Below are 21253 nucleotides of genomic sequence, written 5' to 3'. Positions count from 1 at the left end.
GTCAATCGAACCGAGGCGCACCACTATTGGTCGTTTAGTCCAGTATATGACAACACAGCCTGTGTTCCGGATGAAGCGGGAAAGGCGTGCATCCACACTGGATTGCTAGCTAGTTGCATATTAAGGTAAGTTTCATATTAAGTTTTAAACAACCATTAAGGAATAATCGCGTTTACATTATAAAGGGAAATTATTCATTGCAAAGCAAAGTGAAAGTTTATCTGTCATTTTCTGAGTGGAATGATGTACTGACTTTAAACGAGTTTAGCGAGCTAGCTATTTAGCTACGTTAACTTGCTAGCTAAGTAGCTAGCGTTTCCATTTTAGTAATATAGCAGACGCCCTTATCCAGAGATACGTATATGTGCCATTAGGGTTAAGTGCCTTGCTCAAGGGGCACATCGACAGATTATTCACCTAGTCGGTTCGGGGATTTGAACCAGCAACCTTTTGGTTACTGGTCCAATGCGCTTTTCCTATATATTTTCGAGATATAGGAAGCCATTCTCTTGCTGATGTTCTCTTGATAAGTGCCTAACTTCCATTGATTGATTCTAATTCCAATAATTCAGAGTGATTCTGAAACACGTGGGGTGTGCTCATCACCAGGTATATCAGGGATAAAAAAAATAAATAAAGGATGTGCTGCTGGCTACCTCATATTCATGGCGCGTTTTCCTCTCCAGATTCCAACCTGCACTTTGAACCATGGCAAGCAAACCGGTGTGGGAGCAGATAGGTGCAGGCTTTGTGCAACATTATTACCAACAGTTTGATTCTGATAGAACCAAACTTGCTGACCTCTATGTGAGTATTTTAATTTCAACACATTTAGAGATGTTCAATGGTTTTTCATGGACCAACTTTGTCATCTGGTAACCTTTGGGTGAATCTCAAGTCTCTATTCCTTGGCTCCTCCCCTTGGGCTCTTCTCCAAATAGCTCTTAAACTCTAGAAGGCATTCTGCTTTCTCCCTACAGTTTTCAGCCATTAGCTTCGCCCACGACTGGCTCATGTGAACTACTATCCGACGCTGTTTTAACTTCTAGAAATGTCAATCATCGCCTGCGATACATTTTTGGAAACATATGAACATAGGGCCCTTATCTTTAATCGGTGCGGCAGGGTAGCCTAGTGGTTAGAGTGTTGGACTAGTAACCGAAAGGTTGCAAGTTCGAATCCCCGAGCTGACAAGGTACAAATCTGTTGTTCTGCCCCTGAACTGGCAGTTAACCCACTGTTCCTAGGTCGTCATTGAAAATAAGAATTTGTTCTTAACTGACTTGCCTAGTAAAATAAAATGTTTTTATTTTTATTATTAATCAAGAGAGCATCCTTTCGCAGATCCATACAGCTATGGGTGCTTCCATCTGGCCAAACTACAGTTCTGCTACACTTACACACAGGTGTTTGTGGCATGCTAGGTAGCACAGGTAGTCACCTCTTGTCATCAGTCTATTTCCTGTAAACAAGCACAGTAACATGGAGATAACCCTATCAAGGTGTACATTTTAATTTTTTGAAAATAGAAGGTACTTATGCTAGCAAAAAACGCATCACTTGCAGTACAGTTAATGTTCAGATTAAGCGTCTGGACTCTTAACAAAATTCCTCCGTATAGAAGACTACTTCGTCCAATGACTCTTGTGTAATGTAATGGAACTGAGAGATGATCAAGGTCTATCCTTCAAACGACTTTGATAAAGTGGCATGGATGAAGAGGACACAAGGACTCAAGAAAATACTTTTGAGGTGGAAGCCTGGGGTGTATTCATTAGTCAGATTCCGTTGTAAACGTTTTCCAATAGTAACCATTTCTTCCAAACAGAAAATGTTTTGCAACGAAAACAAGAGTTTCTATTGGACAAATTTAGGTTGGTTCGGTTCCTAGAGTAAATGCTAAATGGTTTCTGTTGCAAAACTAATGGATACACAGCTGCTCATATTGTTCAGTGTGTAACTGATGAGTTCAGTGAGAGCTCACTGTCTTAATAAATGACCGTGCGTGTTTCCAGACTGATGCTTCATGTTTAACATGGGAAGGAGTTGGTTTCCAGGGGCACAAAGCCATTATGGAGAAGATCACTGTAAGTGACATCTTCATTTAAGCTTCACTTCATCAAAGTAATTATAATGCATAACTGAATTATTTCACATGGTACAGACATATAGACCTTATTGTCTCCCTTACTGCAGAGTTTACCGTTCCAGTCGATCCAGCACAGCATCACCGCACAGGACCACCAGCCCACACCAGACAGCTGTGTGATGAGCATGGTGATGGGACAGCTCAAGGTAGGTTGTTTCAAAAGTAGTGGACGCACGTCCAGTGACTTGCTGGCGTAACAGAGTTCATACCAGAATTTCACCCACAGCTTGTGATGGCTCCAGTGGGGGGTTTTTTTGCATCCTTTTCCGTGACACAACTGGGTTATACGTTTTAGAGTTGGCGGTCACGTGTGTTAACTGTTTTTGCGAGGCAGAGGACCGTAGTTCAAACGAAGTCGTTGGCAAGTTGAGGGAAGTAATGAAGCTGCTAAGCTAGCACAGTGACACCTGTTCCACTGGGTATTACTATCTGCACGCTGGGGCTGAAACGATGCACGTTGAATTGCGGGAGCTTTTCATGGAAGGAGCTGCTCCTGTTTTAATTTCAATAGCACCTGAAGACGCTTGAGTTTAAAGGGTTACTTTAGGATTTTGGCAATGAGGCTATTTACTTCTATAGAGTCAGATGAATTTGTGGATACCACTTTTGTCTGCGTGCACTATGAAGTTGCTAACTAGCGTTAGTAAAATGACTGGAAGTCTGGTGTCTGCTAGCAGAAAGATAAGTGGTATCCACAAGTTAATCTGACTCTGGGGAAATAAAGGCCTCATTGCTATACTCCCGAAATATCCCTTTTAACTATAATAAACTTGAAAGTAATCAAATCGGTGGGGCCTATTATGGCTAATTTCTACTGTATGTAATGTAGTTGAGTGAACTATTTATAGAGGATGATGATCATCTGTTCTCTTTTCTTTAAAAGGCTGACACGGACCAGGTGATGGGATTTCAACAAACTTTCCTGCTGAAGAATGTGGACAACAAATGGATCTGCACCAACGACATGTTCAGATTGGCACTGCATAACTTTGGAGCGTAGGAGGAAATGGAAGGATCACGTACATTCCACAGAGAGAGTTAGCTTTTTATATTACATTTCAACTTTACATGTATGTGTTTTGTTAGAGAATGCTTGTCAGATTCTTTTGTCTTCAATAAACTCATGTTAACCAATTTTAAGACTGTTCTGGACAGTTCACTGCAAACTGTTACAGCGGTGGTGAATGATGCACAGGAACACATCAGAATAAATTCATTCCCAAGTATGTTTGGTACAATTTGCCTTGTTGTTATTCAAACTATCCTTATTAGTTCCCAATATTGGCCAACATTTCATCCATACAGGCCTTGTTATTAGGACCATAATGTTGATGTTTCTAAAGGGAATGGATGATCCTCTTAGTGATGCTTTTGGCATAATGCTACCATTCTGTGAACAATAAATTGCATATCTGAAATGGCACCTTATTCCCTGTATATTTTGTGTATAGTGTACATTTGACCAGAGCTAATGCATCCAAAATGGCACCCTATTCCCTATAAAAGAATGCCATTTCAGACGCAGGCTAAACTAGGGACTTGCTCAACTGCAAACTCCTCGTCTCCTCAAAACCCATTGGATAAGAAAGCCAGAGGTCCTTCTGACCTCTAATGTGAAGATGAGGAAAGCGGACGTGATGCTTGTGCAATTGAGATTGTCCCATAGGGAAGTATCCAGCCAGGTAGACTCAAAAATGGCTGCTTTCTCATAGCGGTTTAATGCTGATCCAGGAGGCACATGTTCAAATGAAGGCCAGCCTGCTTCATCCTTGCTGTTTTCAGTTTACTTTTTGTATTATGAAGAGCCCTTGACCCTTATACACTAGTATAGTAAGGTATGTCATCATGTAAACTCTTATATTTACCAGGCTGTGTGTCTGTTGTCCTGCAACACAAAATGGCAGCCTATATACCTCTATATAGTGCATGACTTTTGACTAGGGCTAGTGCCCTATAACAGTGAATAGGGTGTCATATGCAGACAAGCAAATGACAGCAGGCCCTCTAGCTTGAGATCAAGTCTAAAAACCCAGATAGAAAATGCAACCCAAACCCCAAATCCTGTCACAGAAAGATGTGCAAAGCTTTGTGATCGCATTCTGCTACAGTACTTAGTTTCTCTTCTGAAACAATGTACACCGTATTCTCGCTATCTTCACTGGCACCTCGTTCACATAAGGTGCATATCGAGTAATTTCACGCCCAAGGCCATTGTTCTGTGTGTTGCTCTTGAAAATATATTTCCATCATGGGGAATATAATAATGACTAAAGAATACTGACAGTTTTTATTTGAGAGGATAACAAGTCTGTAACAGTTTTAGGATAGCTCTGCATTATTACTGTTGGCCTCCAGGGGGCGATCACAGTTTGGCGACAATTCGTTAGAAATGATTTATTTTCACCTGAAGGTGGTGATTTGAAGAGACAATGGCTGTGTCCGAATACTCATACTAGCGTACTAAATAGTATGTGAAAAAAAGTTTTATAGCATGTGAAAATAGTACTCCGAATGTGTTATCTAATGCGCGATTGCATTGACAATCACCATTCATATTTTGGTACAGTGTGACAATTTATCTGATTATCAGCTGTTGTCAAATGTTATTCATTAAAGATGAGTGAATTGTAAATAGATCAAACGCCAAAATGAGTATGCAATTTAAGTATGTAGTACGCTAGTATGGGTATTCGGACATGCTACTGTCACGATGCAACTTTTGACAATGCAAACCTGCCTATAGGAGTGAAAGTTGAGGAAAGTTCAGCTTTAATAAGAAATGTATCGGCAATGGTCTTTCAAGAGATGGTCACTAGCCAGCCACTAGTAGACCATGGCGTTAGGGCACCAATCAATACATTGACAACCATATATGATAACCCAATTAACAATGTGTAAATCTGTGTTCATGTCTCGTTCCTGAAAATAGTTTATAGTTTTACAGAATGGAGTTGATTGAATAGCTTTAGCTGGCGAGCCAAATTTCGCTGTGGCTACACCTTTGGCCACAATTAGTAGATGTATTTGTTTTTGCGTAACATAAAATATAACAATAATAGGAAATATTGTTATTCTTGATTTGTACCTTTCAAATTCCATTGCAATTTAATTTTAGGCATTTCTAACACACTAATGTATTGTAATAAAAGGTAGCATGTACTTAAATTCTTATGTTTTTTTTTCATCAAATAATGGACTGGAAGGGTAGTCTACCATTGGCTGATGAAAAGTGGCATGATATGAGGTCACCATAAAATCTTTTTGGCCCTCCCCTTTGCCTCAATTTCCTGACAGCCTATTGGTTGTTTTGAATTGTACCATGTGACTAGCTAGCTTTTTCCAGAGCCTTTATTCTGTCTGCAGCCACACCCACACCTCTTTTGTGCTCTTATATAATGTTTATTCGCCCAATTAACTCATCAATTAAGATTGAAATGGAAGGAAATCACTACGAAACTTCAATTATGTTTGGAAATTTCCCCAATTTAGTCCACAGCTAACTTCAATCTCATTGGTCATCCTCCATATATGCTAATTAGGACCCAAACGTCATGTCCTGAACACAAGCGCCATTTTTTACTTCAGGAGGAGGGTGAAACAGCACAATACATCAATTATTTCACTTTAATGTGAATCATTATTTCCTGAATTAACTTTGGCGGTTGCATCTTGTCCGGGGAGGTAGGTGGCAGAGTATCGTCCAGGTGGATTGATTGCACACTTCCGTGACACCGAGACAAGCGCTGGCGGATTGGTGAAACTATCCATACACGGTAAAAAAAAAAAAAAAAAAAAAAGACGCGACAGCCATCCTTTTATAACCGGAGAAGCAAAAGCAAAGGTAATTGTATGTAGCCCGGTCAGTCAACATCTTCAACAGTTCATCACAAATCTACACCTATTGTAGCCATTGTCGACATTTGCGCAGATCCACTTTCATAAATCAGCCAACCAGACATGTTTGTATGCAGTTCAACCAATGATTGATCATTGAGTTCAACACAGCTAGCTAGCTAGCATTTTAGCTTATATTTTTTTATTCCCGCCAATGCATTAGATGATTTTAGCTATATTTTTGCTCTCGGGTCCACCGGGCGCTTTTTGTGAACCTTCGTGGCATAGGCGTCCCATTCGAATGACTGCCCTTTCAACTTCGATTGTAATTTCTGTGCCTACCATGGGGCATTGTGACCACGGGTGAGGGGGGGGGGGATTCAGGATTTGTTTCCGTAGAGGGAATCTGTGAAACGGCTGCCACATCCAAGGAAGGCACGCAAATGGTCAACTCCTGTGTCGGGGATCTACTTAGCTAGCCAGCTAACGTTAGCTAGCTCGTGACGAAAAAGAACAATACAGGACTCTTTCGAGTGCCTGTATTTTGAACGAGTACACTCCGGGCTGGCAACTTTTTAAGAAAGTTTAGAGTGAGATTTGCTATGTGAATTTCATTTTTCCCTGGCACAACCCCTAGACATTAACACAGTAAAATGTCCCGAAAGTTAATTTCCTGCCATTCTACGTATTTTGACATGGCTTGGGTTTATGACCAGGGTGGAAAATAAAACAATAAAAACCACAGGTCCGGTTTATTAAGGATACTTTGAACATGAAATTAACTCAATTTGTCGACATTTCACCCCTCCAAATCTCAAAGTATGCCTATTTTTGTGAAACCTTATTTAGGTGGATTGACACTTTATTCAGACAGTAAATAAATAAGATGGTGGAAAAACAGTATAAAGGATGGAAAGTATGTGACACATGCAAGGTAGTGTTACCACTACACCAAGGCTCTGTGCAGGAAATACTAACACTTTAGTGTTTGATAACAGTGGGTCACCAAATCATAGATTGCAGTCTCCTTGTCCATAGACTCCTTTTAAGGTAAATACAAACATTTTGTAATTTGGGTGAACTCTTTAAAATAAGGCTTGAAAAAATCCTGCTTGCTCTACCGGAGGGTTCACCACCCCTGATCTATGTTTCCCAAGTGCTGGGTGTTTTGAAAATGTTCTTGTTCTAACAATTAATTTCCCAATCACCCACAATTGACTGAATATCAATATTCAGGTGGTTTGCGTCTACTAGTTGAAGATCCTTGCTATAATCTTACTCTTACGCCGGGGCGGCAGGGTAGCCTAGTGGTTAGAGCGTTGGACTAGTAACCGAAAGGTTGCAAGTTCAAATCCCTGAGCTGACAAGGTACAAATCTGTTCTGCCCCTGAACAGGCAGTTAACCCACTGTTCCTAGGAAGTTGTTGAAAATAAGAATTTGTTCTTAACTGACATGCCTATTAAAAAACAAATAATAATTTTACCGAGATGAAATAGGATGCGTTTGAGTTGTGATTCCCCCTACCATCTGCCTAGCATGTGATATATAACTAAATAAATAAATAAATAAAATGTTTAGGCTTGGAGTGTTTAATATCCAATGCTTATTTGTATGGTTTATGCAAAACTGTCCATGGAATGGCTGCAAAAATACATAGCCTCATAATTCATTTTCAAATACACATGGGCATATCGGATTTCAAATATGTGATAACACTGGCAAAATTGGAAAGAAGTGGAATAATAAAATAAGTTTGGGGAATACGTGTTCTTGCACACAAATTACCCTATATTTTAGCCCATTGTTGAGAATTGTTCCACTGATCAGGCTAAATAAAGTCGATTAAAATCTCCTGAATAATAGATGCCATAAATCTACCCCTACACCCTAAAAAAAATATATAATTGTGATTGTGACCCCAAAAAATATATAAATGTTCATTGTCCCTGCTCCAGAATCAAACTTAGACTTTTGGGGTCACAATCTTGACAAAATTATTTTCATAGTTTCAAATCATGTCACCCTACCAAACTAGGCCTTTTCGTTGTCATGCCAATCGCCAAATGAGGAGATTTAATGCAAGTGTGGATTAAATTGATTCAAATACATGTCAAACGGCTGCATTCTGCAATGGGGATGGGAGTAACAGCAACCTAGTTTGGGCAAAATTGTACAGAAAACTGCTACTGTGCTGCTCTTTTAACAGTTTTATAAACGCAGTGGAGTACATTCTCTATTCAGCTCCACTCTAATCTTGAGGGACGCTAAAAAAAAATGTTTACACCTGCATCCAATCCCGTTGATCCCTTAAATTAGTGGTTCCCAAGCTGTGTTGTGCCTCCAAGGGAGGGGGGCAGGTTTATAAATACTTTAAAAAACACACTTAAGGAGCTCAGTCTGGTTTTAAACTTACTCTTGAAAGTTGTAATAATAGAATGCACAAGGTGCAATTTCAAAAGTGGGTAGTGCACCATCAGTTCCTCTTGTCATGTTAGCCATTGTATACCTTAGAGCCATTTATAACTTGTCAGAAATGTCCAGATCAACTAGCCCATGGCAGCTGTTTTTTTTTGCCCATAGATGTTGTAATAAATCAAATCAAATTTATTTATATAGCCCTTCGTACATCAGCTGATATCTCAATGTGCTGTACAGAAACCCAGCCTAAAACCCCAAACAGCAAGCAATACAGGTGTAGAAGCACGGTGGCTAGGAAAAACTCCCTAGAAAGGCAAAAACCTAGGAAGAAACCTAGAGAGGAACCAAGCTATGTGGGGTGACCAGTCCTCTTCTGGCTGTGTCGGGTGGAGATTATAACAGAACATGACCAAGATGTTCAAATGTTCATAAATGACCAGCATGGTCGAATAATAATGAGGCAGAACAGTTGAAACTGGAGCAGCAGCACGGCCAGGTGGACTGGGGACAGCAAGGAGGAGTCATGTCAGGTAGTCCTGGGGCATGGTCCTCGGGCTCAAGTCCTCCGAGAGAAAGAAGGAGAGAATTAGAGAACGCACACTTAGATTCACACAGGACACCGAATAGGACAGGAGAAGTACTCCAGATATAACAAACTGACCCTAGCCCCCCGACACACAAACTACTGCAGCATAAATACTGGAGGCTGAGACAGGAGGGGTCAGGAGACACTGTGGCCCCATCCGAGGACACCGCCCAGACAGGGCTAAACAGGAAGGATATAACCCCACCCACTTTACCAAAGCACAGCCCCCACACCACTAGAGGGATATCTTCAACCACCAACTTACCATCCTGAGACAAGGCTGAGTATAGCCCACAAAGATCTCCGCCACGGCACAACCCAAGGGGTAATATGTCACTCAAATCACATGAATATACATTAGATGTGGCAAAATGTATACAATTGCAAGAAAATTAACTTTAAAACTGCAAAATGTTCTTTGCACCACATGACAAAATGTGTAGAATTGCAGGTAATAAGCTTTAAACCTGGGGTGTGAACAGTTCTTGTGCCCATAGAAATAGTGTCGTGGAATGTTCCGAAGCTTGGAGGGGGGACCCAGAGTGGAAAAAGTTTGGGAACCCCTGCCTTACGTAACTAGACAAATCATATGCTTCAATGTGCCGTGGTTCACAGTGCTGTTGCAAGACAGGTCAATGATAGAGGTTCTGCTCGTGATAAGCTGCAGGCGCAGATGGTCTGATTTTCAAAAACGATTTGGAGCACGGTTTGAAAGTTAACACACTTACTATACAATGGACCAATTCTACAAATAACAGCAGTACTTTTCAATGCGTGAGATATAAGATCTGGTGTGAGGGTCAAATGCGTGAGTTGGCAGCTCCTGTACACTTCAAATAGTTTAATGAGGATCCATTACTGATGTTTAGAAGCGTTTTTCCAGTTGTCAGAAACTTGTGAAAGTGCTATTAATTAAGTGCTATTAATGTTTTAGCGGGCAAATTTGACTGCCAGCTGTATATTGTCCATCGGTGTGACGTAATGTCCCACCTCATGCTTAACAAATAATTGTTAAGCATGAGGCAGGTAATATTCGATCAATACACAAGTAAGAATTGCTTTTGAATTTTTTTTTGGGAGGTTTAGTGAGATCACTGAATCTTACCCAAAATGTAATAGCGAGACACTTGGTTATCATCGTTATACATGCAAATTGTTTTTTAATTGAAATGCCAGAATATGATTACTGATTTTAAAGACATAAGTAACGAAATAGTCACTTATTTTATCATTCAACATTTGTTAACATGTATAGTAATGTCACACCAGAGGACACGTTCAAGGCACTATTGCATGAAATGGTTCCTTAAATTGGATAACCTTAAAAATAAAAGGTGGCCATATAACAGAGTTGTTTATTACAGCTATATGTTTAGCTTTAAATCTTTACATTTTTTACTTTTGTTTTGACCATATGGCAACTACCCAAATGTTCTTGTTATCTTACTGTGTGGGACGTGGTGCTAGATTTGGCAATAGTAGCAGTATTGGGTGAGGGTAACATGACAATGGCATTTCTATATCTTGTCACTAAATCACATTTTAGTGGTCGCACGCATATATATTGCAGATATAGAAAAATGCTTGTGTTCCTAGCTCCAAAAGTAATATCTAACAATACACACATCTAAAAGTAAAATACTTAGGTTATTGGTTTACATTTATGGCCTATGAGCCATAAACACATTAATCCATAGGCTACATTCATGGATGTCAAAGCACGATCTTTAACCAGAGATCACTATATATACTTCAAAACTATTTTGTGGAATGTGCTTTGTGGCTGCCGGAACGGACAAGTGAACTTGTCCCGTAAAAATGAAGACCACGTTCATATGCTTTGACTCTAGTGCTCCATTTCTACATGTGCATTTGCGGGGCACAACAAAAAAAGAAACCAAACCAAGCATCACACAGTTCTTCTCCTTAAAATTCCCTTTTCCCTCTGTGTATCACTCACTCGATTGCGTTCCGACTACCTCCTCTACACACGCTAACGGGGCACACAAACTCCTGTTAGGCCTACAGAAATAAATGCCTATAAAAACGTATCTAAATGAAGGGATACACAAGCCACATTCTTGGCAAAATGACAATTTTGTCACATTTCAAAATGGACTGGTTGATTAAAGTAGGAAATGTGTTCCAACCGAGAGGTGCAGTTTTGGAATGATAATATTCCAGTCTATTTTCCATTTAGGCTACTTTGTGGACTGCTAGTGCCCCCGCCCTTAAACATAGACAGGTTCCACACTGAAAATACACAAAAACATTAGTTTGATAAAGACAGAGCGTATTTTCATCCGAATAAATCCTAGGCCTCACCAAACAGATGTTGTGGCAGTAATTATTTTGTAATCCTGAAAAATTGCCAAATAGTGTCACGTTTGAAACAATCACTCTAAATTACAGTTCCATATGCAAAATGCGCTTCACTTCGCAGTGACTATTGTTTTTCATTTGGAAAAATATTCTGTTTTATTTTATTATATGACATGTGTTTTTACTAGGAAATGGGTGTCTTGAATGCCCTTAAGGGCTCGGGAAATAAGACCGTCATGTCGGCTAAATTAACAAAGCAAGGCTATACCATTGCACAACTATAGGCTTCTACAAGCAAGTGCAGTTACTGCCTTTATTTCTAGAGATTGTATTCCACCATATAATATAACCAGTTTATTACAGTTTCAATAAATGTATCTTAAATGGCACAAAAATTAGACTGAATATACACTACATGACCAAATGTATGTGGACACCTGCTCATCGAACATCTCATTCCAAAATCATGGGCATTAATATGAAATTGGTACCCCCACTTGCTGCTATAACAGCCTCCAGTCTTCTGGGAAAGGCTTTCCGCTAGATGTTGGAACATTGCTGTGGGACTTGCTTCCATGCAGCTACGAGCATTACTGAGGTCAGGCACTGATGTTGGGCGATTTGGCCTGGCTCACAGTCAGCGTTCTAATTAATCCCAAAGGTGTTCAATGGGGTTGAGGTCAGGGCTCTTGTGCAGGCCAGTCAAGTTCTTCCACACTGATCTCGACAAACCAGTTCTGTATGGACCTCGCTTTGTGCATGGGGACATTGTCATGCTGAAACAGGAAAGGGCCTTCCACAAAGTTGGAAGCACAGGATCGCCTAGAATGTCATAGCGTTAAAATTGGAACTAAGGGGCCTATCCCAAACCATGAAAAACAGCCCCGCACCATTATTTATCATCTACCAAACCTTACAGTTGGCACTCTGCATTGGGGCAGGTAGCGTTCTCCTGGCATCCACCAAGCCCAGATTCGTCCGTCGGACTGCCAGATGGTGAAGCATGATTCATTACTCCAGAGGTCAATGACGGTGAGCTTTACACTGCTCCAGGCGACACTTGGCATTGCACATGGTGAGATTAGGCATCTGTGCAGCTGCTTGGCCATGGAAACCCATTACATGAAGCTCCTGACAAACCGTTATTGTGCTGACGTTGCTTACGGAGGCAGTTTGGAACTCTGTAATGAGTGTTGCAACCGTTCTGTGAGCTTGTGTGGCCTACCACTTTGCGGCTGAGCCGTTGTATCTCCTAGATGTTTCCACTTCACAATAACAGCACTTACAGATGACCAAGGGCAGCTCTAGCATGGCAGACATTTGACGAACTGACTTGTTGGAAAGATGGCATCCTATGACGGTGCCACGTTGAAAGTCACTGAGCTCTTCAGTAAAGCCATTCTACTGCCAGTGTTTGTCTATGGAGATTGCATGGCTGCTTGATTTTATACACGGGTGTGGCTGAAATGGACGAATCCACCAATTTGAAGGGGTATCCACATACACTTTATATACACACAAGTATCTTGTGCAAACTCTTGTATATTTTAAGTTTACATTTCACTCCTTGACAAGAGTCACTAGAGACTCAAAGCCATGAGGGTAGAACACATTTCAAACGTTGCTTGTTAGGGGTAGCTAGTTGCAGAACAATGGAAGGGTTTAGTCGACAGTGCATTTGGGAAGTATTTAGACTAGAGGTTGACCGATTATGATTTTAACGCCAATACCGATTGGAGGACCAAAAAGGCAGATACCGATTAATCGGACATTTTTATTTTATTTGTAATAATGACAATTACAACAATACTGAATGAACACTTTTTTTTAACTCAATATAATACATCAAAAATTTCAGCCTCAAATAATAAATAATGAAACATGTTCAATTTGGTTTAAAAAATGCTGGAGAAGTAAAAGTGCAATATGTGCCATGTTAAAAAGCTAACGTTTAAGTTCCTTGCTCAGAACATGAGAACATATGAAAGTTGGTGGTTCCTTTTTAACATGAGACTTCAATATTCCAAGATAAGAGGTTTTAGGTTGTAGTTAATATAGTTTTTATAGGACTATTTGTCTCTGCCATTTGTATTTCATAACTTTGACTATTGGATTTTCTTTTAGGCACTATAGTATTGCCAGTGTAACAGTATAGCTTCTGTCCCTCTCCTCGCCCCTACCTGGGCTCGAACCAGGAACACATCGACAACAGCCACACTCGAAGCAGCGTTACCCATTGCTCCACAAAAGCCGCGGCTCTTGCAGGGCAAGGGGAACAACTACTCCAAGTCTCAGAGCGAGTGACGTTTGAAACGCTATTAGCGCACACTCAGCTAACTAGCTAGCCATTTCACATTGGTTACACCAGCCATTAAGCTGATAGGCTTGAAGTAATAAACGGCGCTGTGCTTGCGAAGAGCTGCTGGCAAAACGCACGAAAGTGCTGTTTGAATGAATGCTTACGAGCCTGCTGCTGCCTACCATCGCTCAGACTGCTCTATCAAATCATAGACTTAATTATAACATAACACAGAAATACAAGCCTTTGGTCATTAATATGGTCGAATCCGGAAACTATCATTTCGAAATCTAAACGTTTTATTATTTCAGTGAAATACAGAACCGTTAGCTAAAATACCGAACGGGTGGCATCCCTAAGTCTAAATATTCTTGTTACATTGCATAACCTTCAAAGTTATGTCATAATTACATAAAATTCTGTCATATTAGTTCGCAAAGAGCCAGGCGGCCCAAACTGTTGCATATTCCCTGACTGCGTGCAATGAACTTAAGAGAAGTGACACAATTTCACCTGGTTAATATTGCCTGCTAACCTGAATTTCTTTTAGCTAAATATGCAGGTTTAAAAATATATACTTCTGTGTATTGATTTTAAGAAAGGCATTGGTGTTTGTGGTTAGTTACAGTCGTCCAACGATTGTGCTTTTTTTCGCAAATGCGCTTTTGTTAAATCATCCCCCAGCGTTGCATCGATTATATGCAAGCAGGACACGCTAGATAAACTAGTAATATCATTAACCATGTGTAGTTATAACTAGTGGTTATGATTGATTGATTTTTATAAGATAAGTTTAATGCTAGCTAGCAACTTACCTTGGCTTCTACTGCATTCGTGTAACAGGCAGGCTCCTCGTGGAGTGCAATGAGAGGCAGGTGTTTAGAGCGTTGGACTAGTTAACTGTAAGGTTGCAAGATTAGATCCCCCCCCGAGCCGACAAGGTAAAGATCTGTCGTTCTGCCCCTGAACAAGGCAGTTAACCCAGCGTTCCTAGGCCGTCATTGAAAATAAGAATGTGTTCTTAACTGACTTGCCTAGTTAAATAAAGGTATAAAAAAATATGCGCCCAAAAATACCGATTTCCGATTGTTATGAAAACTTGAAATCGGCCCTAATTAATCGCCCATTCCAATTTAATCGGTCGACCTCAAATTTAGACCCCTTTCTCCACATTTTGTTACATTGCAGCCTTTTTCAAAAAAATACATATACACACTACCCCATAATGACAAAGCAAAAACAGATTTGAATACATATGTATTCAGACAGTTTTCTATGAGACTTGAGCTCAGGTGCATCCTGTTTTCATTGATCATTCTTCAGATGTTTCTACAACTTGATTGGAGTGAATATTTCCATTGATTGGACCTTATTTGGAAAAGCACACACCTGGTTATGTAAGGTCCCACAGTTGACAGTGCTGGCATACTTTTTTAAATGTTTTACTCAGTACTTTGTTGAATGTTTATCAAGGATCTCTCTGTACTTTGCTCTGTTCATATTTGCCTCGATCCTGACGAGTCTCCCAGTCCCTGCCGCTGAAGAACATCCCCACTACATGATTCTTCCACCACCATGCTTCATCATAGGGATGGTGCCAGGTTTCCACCAGATGTGACGCTTGGCATTCAGGCCAAAGAGTTCAATCTTGGTTTCGTCAGACCAGAGAATCTTGTTTTTCATGGTCAGAGTCCTTTAAGTGGCTTTTCGCAAACTCCAAGCGGGCTTTCATGTGCCGTTTACTGAGGAGTGGCTTCCGTCTGGCCACTCTACCATAAAGGCCTGATTGGTGGAGTGCTGCAGAGATGGTCGTCCTTCTGGGAGGTTCTCCCATCTGCACAGAGGAACTCTTGTGCTCTGCCAGAATGATCATCGGGTTCTTGGTCACCTCCCTGACAAGGCCCATCTCCCCCAATTGCTCTGCTTGGCTGGGCGGCCATCTCTAGGAAGAGTCTTGGTGGTTCCAAACTTCTTCCATTTAAGAATAATGGAGGCCAACTGTGTTCTTGGTAACCTTCAATGCTGCATACATTTTTTTGGTACCCTTCCCCAGATCTGTGCCTCAACACAGACCTGTCTCAGAGCTCAACAGACAATTCCTTCATCCTCTTGGCCTGGTTTTTGCCTGACTTGCACCGTCAACTGTGGGACCTTATATTGACAGGTGTGTGCCTTTCCAAATCATGTCCAATGAATTGAATTTACCCCAGGTGGACTCCAATCAAGTTGTAGAAACATCTTAAAGATGATCAATGGAAACAGGATGCACCTGAGCTCAATTTCAAGTCTCGTAGCAAAGGGTATGAATACTTGTATAAATTAGGAGTGGCAGGTCGCCTAGTGGTTAGAGCGTTGGGTCAGTAACCGAAAGGTTGCTGGATTGAATCACCGAGCTGACTAGGTAAAAACCTGTCGTTCGGCCCCTGAGCTAGTTATAACCCACTGTTCCCTGGGCGCCAAAGACATGGGATGTTGATTATAGCAGCCCTCCACACCTCCGATTCAGAGGGGCTGTGTTAAATGAGGAAGACTCATTCAGTTGTTCAGCTGACAGTTGTACCCCCCCCCCCCCCCCAAACAAAAATCCAAAATGTCCGACCAGTTTTCGCTTTGTCATTATTATGTCAAGTGTGTAGATTGCTTAGGAATGCTTTATATTTAGTCCATTTCAGAATAACGTAACAAAATGTGGAAAAGGTCAAGGGGTCTCAATACTTTCTGAAGGCACGATATTTATTAGGTCAAATTAGGATTTGTTATATGTAATGGATATGATAAATTGGTCATCGTTACTCTTGGCATAGACATATGTGCACATAGGCCTATTTCTTTGTTTTTAATTTTTTTGAGTACTTGGAAAAATAATCATGCAAGTACTCAGTCAAATCCCATCCCTAGTTTGGATGTGTATAATATTACCTGGCCTAACATGGCTCTCTCTTTCAGGAAGCTGAGGAACAATGTATCAGGTCCCGGTTGGAAACTTGGAGAACATCCGAAAAACAAGGAGAAGAGTGAAACACATTTTGAGTGATTTTGGACTGGAGGATTGCAAAAACCTTCTGGAAGTATGTTTTTGTTGTGCAATTTTTATGTTTAAAACTATCAGAGCATTGTAGGAACTTTTGTTTGGGGGCTAGATGAGGCCTAATTATTGCCATATTACCCGTTGTTTATTGGCATGGATAGTACTTTTCCCATAACTCTGTACCAAAAGGCACCCTATTCCCGATGGTCAAAGGTAGTGCACTGTAAAGGGAATAAGGTGCCATTTGGTACACAGGATAGTGAATGTTCAGAGATCATTGATCAGTGTTTTCTTCCCATGATACTTAGCAGTTTGTTGTCCTTAACTGTATGTTTTTGTCTGTCACCAACTTCCAGGAGCTGCAAAAGAAGGAGAAGAACTCTGATGAAGAGTCTGATTCTGATGAGGCATTCCAGGAGACTGAGTGGGTGGACCTCAGTGAGCCCTTCCCAGGCAAGAGGAAGAAAAAGGTAAAATGGCACCTGGAAAGACGTGCTAGTCTGATAGGGATGTCAACAAACCAACAGTGTTTGAAATCAAGTGATTGCTTAAATGTGCCAATATTTCTGGGCTCTGTGGAAATGCATAGCCACTGATGAATATGCATCAGTTAATTCAGTTCACACTTAATCAGCATCTGAAATGGCTATGTAGGGACACTGTACAAAATATATAACATGCATTCCTTAGTGAAGTGACAGATCAATTTAAAATGGTCTTATTTTGCTAATTACGCTTGTTATCGATGTGTCTCCTTCCCCCAGTGGCCGTACCGCACGCGGCTGTTGTGCTGCTCCCTCTGTAAGTACTCCACCCGGAACTGGTACTCCTACAAGAGTCATCTACAGCGGAGCCATGAGTATGAGAGGAAACTGTGTGTCCTGGCTCCCTGCCAGATCTGCTCCTTCGTCGCCCACCCCCGACTCCTCAAGAAGCACCTTCTCCTCTTTCATGGCGCTCCAAATGTGGACCAAGATGCAGCATCTCTGCATTCAACTACCAAGAAAGGAGACAGGTTTAAGTGTCGTAAGTGCCGATATGTGGACTCAAACCTGTTCTCAATGAAGAAGCACGTCCTGCTGAACCACCTGGAGAAACTGTGGCACCACTTCTCAGGACGGATACCAGACACTAAGTTCCCCCATACAGCCTCCAGGCAGTTCTGTAAGGTGTGTAAGATGGCTATTGAAAGCACGGAGCACATGCTGCACCACATCCTGGCCTCTCCCACTCACCAGTGGGCCTGCGCTCAGATCAGGACCTGGATCTTGGAGAACACTCTGTACGCCAAGCCCACAAATTACCAAACACTGGCCCCTAAAAAACAGATGCCACAGGTGTCCAGTCCTGAGCAGCTGGCAGGGCCCAACCAGAGCTTCCTCCCCCCTCAGGCCCTGGTTCAGCTGGCTGGTGCTGAGGCAAAGGGCCTTGTCCAGCCTGGTGCTACTGTCAAGCTGCAGAGTGCTCTGCCACAGGGGGCCATCTCAGCCACCATGCCCATCGGCCAGACCATGGTCAGACTGCCCTCTGGCGCCTCACTACCTGGTGCTCCTCACAACCAGGTGCCTTTCACCATAGGGGTCCAAGGTCAGCAGCAGCAGCCCCAGCAGGTCTTCCTGCCCCCGAGGGTGCAGATCAGCATTCCAGGGATGTCCCAGGCCCTCATGGTGACTCAGCGTCTCCCATTGAACCAGGGGACCCCCCAGGGTACAATGCTCCAGAGCAACCCCCAGGGCACCATGCTGACCTCCCAGTCCCTTCTCAGCCACCTCTTCCCCACTGGCAACAAGGTCAACGGCATGCCCACCTACACCTTCGCCACGCCGGTAGGCATGCCCAGCCAGACAAGTAACATCCAGCTGATCAGCAAGGCTCCTCAACCAATCAAACCAGCAGGTAATCCTGCTCTCAACTCCAAAGCCAAGAAGTGGATCACCTGTCCCATCTGTAATGAACTGCTCCCTTCCAATGTCTATGAGGCTCATCAACAGGCTGCCCACAAGGCCCAGCCCAGAACAGCTAAGCAGCAGGGCCTGGCTGCCCGTGCTCCCTTCCTCAGGAAGATGCCTGACAAGACAGTCAAGTGTTTGAAGTGTAAGATCCTGCTGTCTGAAAAGGGCCTCTTTGAACACCTACTGCACGGGCTTAACTGCCTCTACTGTCCTGGGATGTTCTACTCCATCCAACAACTGGTTGAACACACAAACACACAACACAACCCCACACAGAAGGCTAACTGTGACTTCATGAGGCGAGAGTATAGACTGTACACAGACGACAGCGGTAACCTTCTGTTCCCCTACTTTGACATCAACACCATGGCCCCCAAAGAGATCCTGGGAGACGCAGAGCTGAAACTGGCTCTGGTCACCAACTCCCTAGACCTGATCTTCCTCAAGATGCAGCCTGGAGGAAAACAGGAAGTGTGTCGGAACCCCAGTAAAACGATGCGGACCGACTGCCCCTTCTGTGAAGAGAAGTGTGTCACAGTGGAGAACTACCAGGCCCATCTGAGTGGGAAGCACTGCATTGCACCCACCGTCCACGCCATCCTCAAGACCGCAGCATTCAAATGCATCTACTGCAACGGTGTCTACACAGGCAAGACCACGCAGAGGGCTATAGTAATCCATCTACAGCGCTGCCGCCGTGCCCCCAAGACCCCTAAAGATGCAGACAGACTCCAGCCCGCCCCCACCAACGGACGCCAACAACAAGTCATGGCCTTTAAGCAGATGGTCCAGGTGCCAGGTCTATACTCTGCCCAGCTCCCTCCAGTCCCCATGGCAGCGCAGGCCTCCGTCCCTGTCCCCCAGCCCTCTGAGTCCCCTGCTGAGCTACAGAGCAAGCTGAGGCTGGAGGCGGCCTTCAGGGAGGCCATGGAGGCCAACAAGAAAGAGAGGGATGCACGGGCAGCTTTCCGTAAGCAACGAGAGAAGGAAAAACGAGAGCAGGTACCCAAGATGGACCCCTATATTCAGCTGGCCCTGGACCCCAGTGGGATGGAGAAACGACCCTCTGAGGAGCGGAAAGACTTCCTCACCAGATACTTCCACACCAAGCCGTACCCTACCAAGAAGGAGTCTGAAGAGCTCTCCAAGAGACTGTGGCTGACCCGGACTGAGGTGTCCACCCTGTTTGGAATGAAGCGCACAAAGTGCATGAAGGCCATTCAGAAGAACAGCCCTACCATCTTCATGGGCTTCAACATGACAGAGCTGAAAAAACTTAAGCACGACCTCCTCATCCCAGAGGTGGAACCTGCAGAACCAGAAAAGATGGCTGACCAGGAAGTGGAACCTGATGAACCAGAACAGATGGATTCGCCAGAAGGAGAGAAACCAGAAATTTCTGTTCCAAAAGAAGATCCTTTAGAACCACATCAGATGGATTTTCCAGAGATGGATCCTTTAGAACCACAGGCAATGGCTGTCTAAGGTGTCACTTCAGAGTGCATGTACAGTCTGTATAGATACTTTTACCTGGATGACTGCAACAGACTGCAGTGCCCTGAAATGTATACTTTTATATTGATGTTAGTCTCCCTGCTAGTAATTGTCAACTAAATTTTAGATGTTGACTTATTATTCTCCTTTTCATAGAACTGTAAATCAAATGTTGACATTCTCATAGGCTACATGTTAAAACAAACCTCTGTATACACGTGTAAAAAAATAAATGTAAAGCCAAGTGAGGACTGTATTAGTATTAGACACTGTTTTCAGGGGTTTGTTTCATACAACCACAGCACGGTTAAATCCACCATTTCCACCTAGGCGGCACCTTTTAAGATGTTTTCAGCCTAACGACCATGATTCAGTTTGAATAATATTTTGAAATGCTGTTAAATGTTAAAGCTATATAAAGACACCTGTATTTGGTATTGTGTGAGTATTCAAACTGGGATCATTGACTGACTTTAAAACAACTACAGCATTTAACTCTCATGTTCAGAATGTTAATGAACAGTATTTGTCAATTTTGTGTTTCTGTATCATAAGACTTATTTTCTCTGTCTGTATAATAGTTATTGTCCTTTTGTTCTCAATAGTAACTCAAATCTATTATGTGATTATATGAATCCATTGACCAGATGAGACTGAGTATATTCATAACTGTAAGACATTGTCCATCTTTTTCTTTTCAGAATGTGTATCGAGTGCTATTCTTCCCTTATTGGAACTATGTAGTGGATTGTTCAGAGTTTGCTAAAAAACAATACTGATTTTTGCCGTAGCATCACTTTACATCACTTTCACCCTTGTTGCTTTTTTATGTTGGTCCACTAATTTTGTTGTAAGTTATTTGGTGAAAACAGACAACCTCTCCTGGTGGTTTTACCATTATTTTCATATGCTAATTCCCCTGTGGGTTTTTCTTCCTTTTTTCAACTTCTTCCTGTGTCACTTGCAATTAATTGTCAGGTTTTTATGTACTATATACCTATTGGGTTTTAGATGGGTTCGGTCCTTCAGAAGCTAAAATGTGTATAGATTCTGAAGGTTTGAGCCTTCTGATGCATTGTGGCAGAACTGTGCAGAATAAACTTTTTCCAATAAATATTTCACTGCTGGAACTTGCTCATTAATGGGTGTCTGTCTGAGAAAGCTTGTCTA

The 21253-nt window shown here is 42.2% G+C and overlaps 2 protein-coding genes across 2 annotated transcripts; both read left to right on the top strand.

The window, feature by feature from the left end:
* The first annotated feature begins 18 nt into the window (after positions 1-18).
* Positions 19-3375, top strand: LOC135549842 (nuclear transport factor 2-like). Its single transcript, XM_064980180.1, has 5 exons — positions 19-125; positions 687-807; positions 2016-2087; positions 2197-2295; positions 3033-3375. Exons 2-5 carry the CDS (start codon positions 709-711, stop codon positions 3147-3149), a joined length of 387 nt encoding a protein of 128 aa, XP_064836252.1. The 5' UTR covers positions 19-125; positions 687-708; the 3' UTR covers positions 3150-3375.
* Positions 3376-5687: 2312 nt separating this feature from the next.
* Positions 5688-21213, top strand: LOC135549838 (activity-dependent neuroprotective protein 2a-like). The gene is made up of 4 exons (XM_064980172.1): positions 5688-5990; positions 16556-16677; positions 16994-17107; positions 17402-21213. Exons 2-4 carry the CDS (start codon positions 16570-16572, stop codon positions 20072-20074), a joined length of 2895 nt encoding a protein of 964 aa, XP_064836244.1. The 5' UTR covers positions 5688-5990; positions 16556-16569; the 3' UTR covers positions 20075-21213.
* Positions 21214-21253: the final 40 nt, after the last annotated feature.

The sequence above is a fragment of the Oncorhynchus masou genome, chromosome 12 (genome assembly GCF_036934945.1).
Source record: "Oncorhynchus masou masou isolate Uvic2021 chromosome 12, UVic_Omas_1.1, whole genome shotgun sequence".
Lineage (NCBI taxonomy): Eukaryota > Metazoa > Chordata > Actinopteri > Salmoniformes > Salmonidae > Oncorhynchus > Oncorhynchus masou.
Note: the sequence above shows the minus strand (reverse complement) of the source record. Positions and strands in the feature narration are given on the sequence as shown.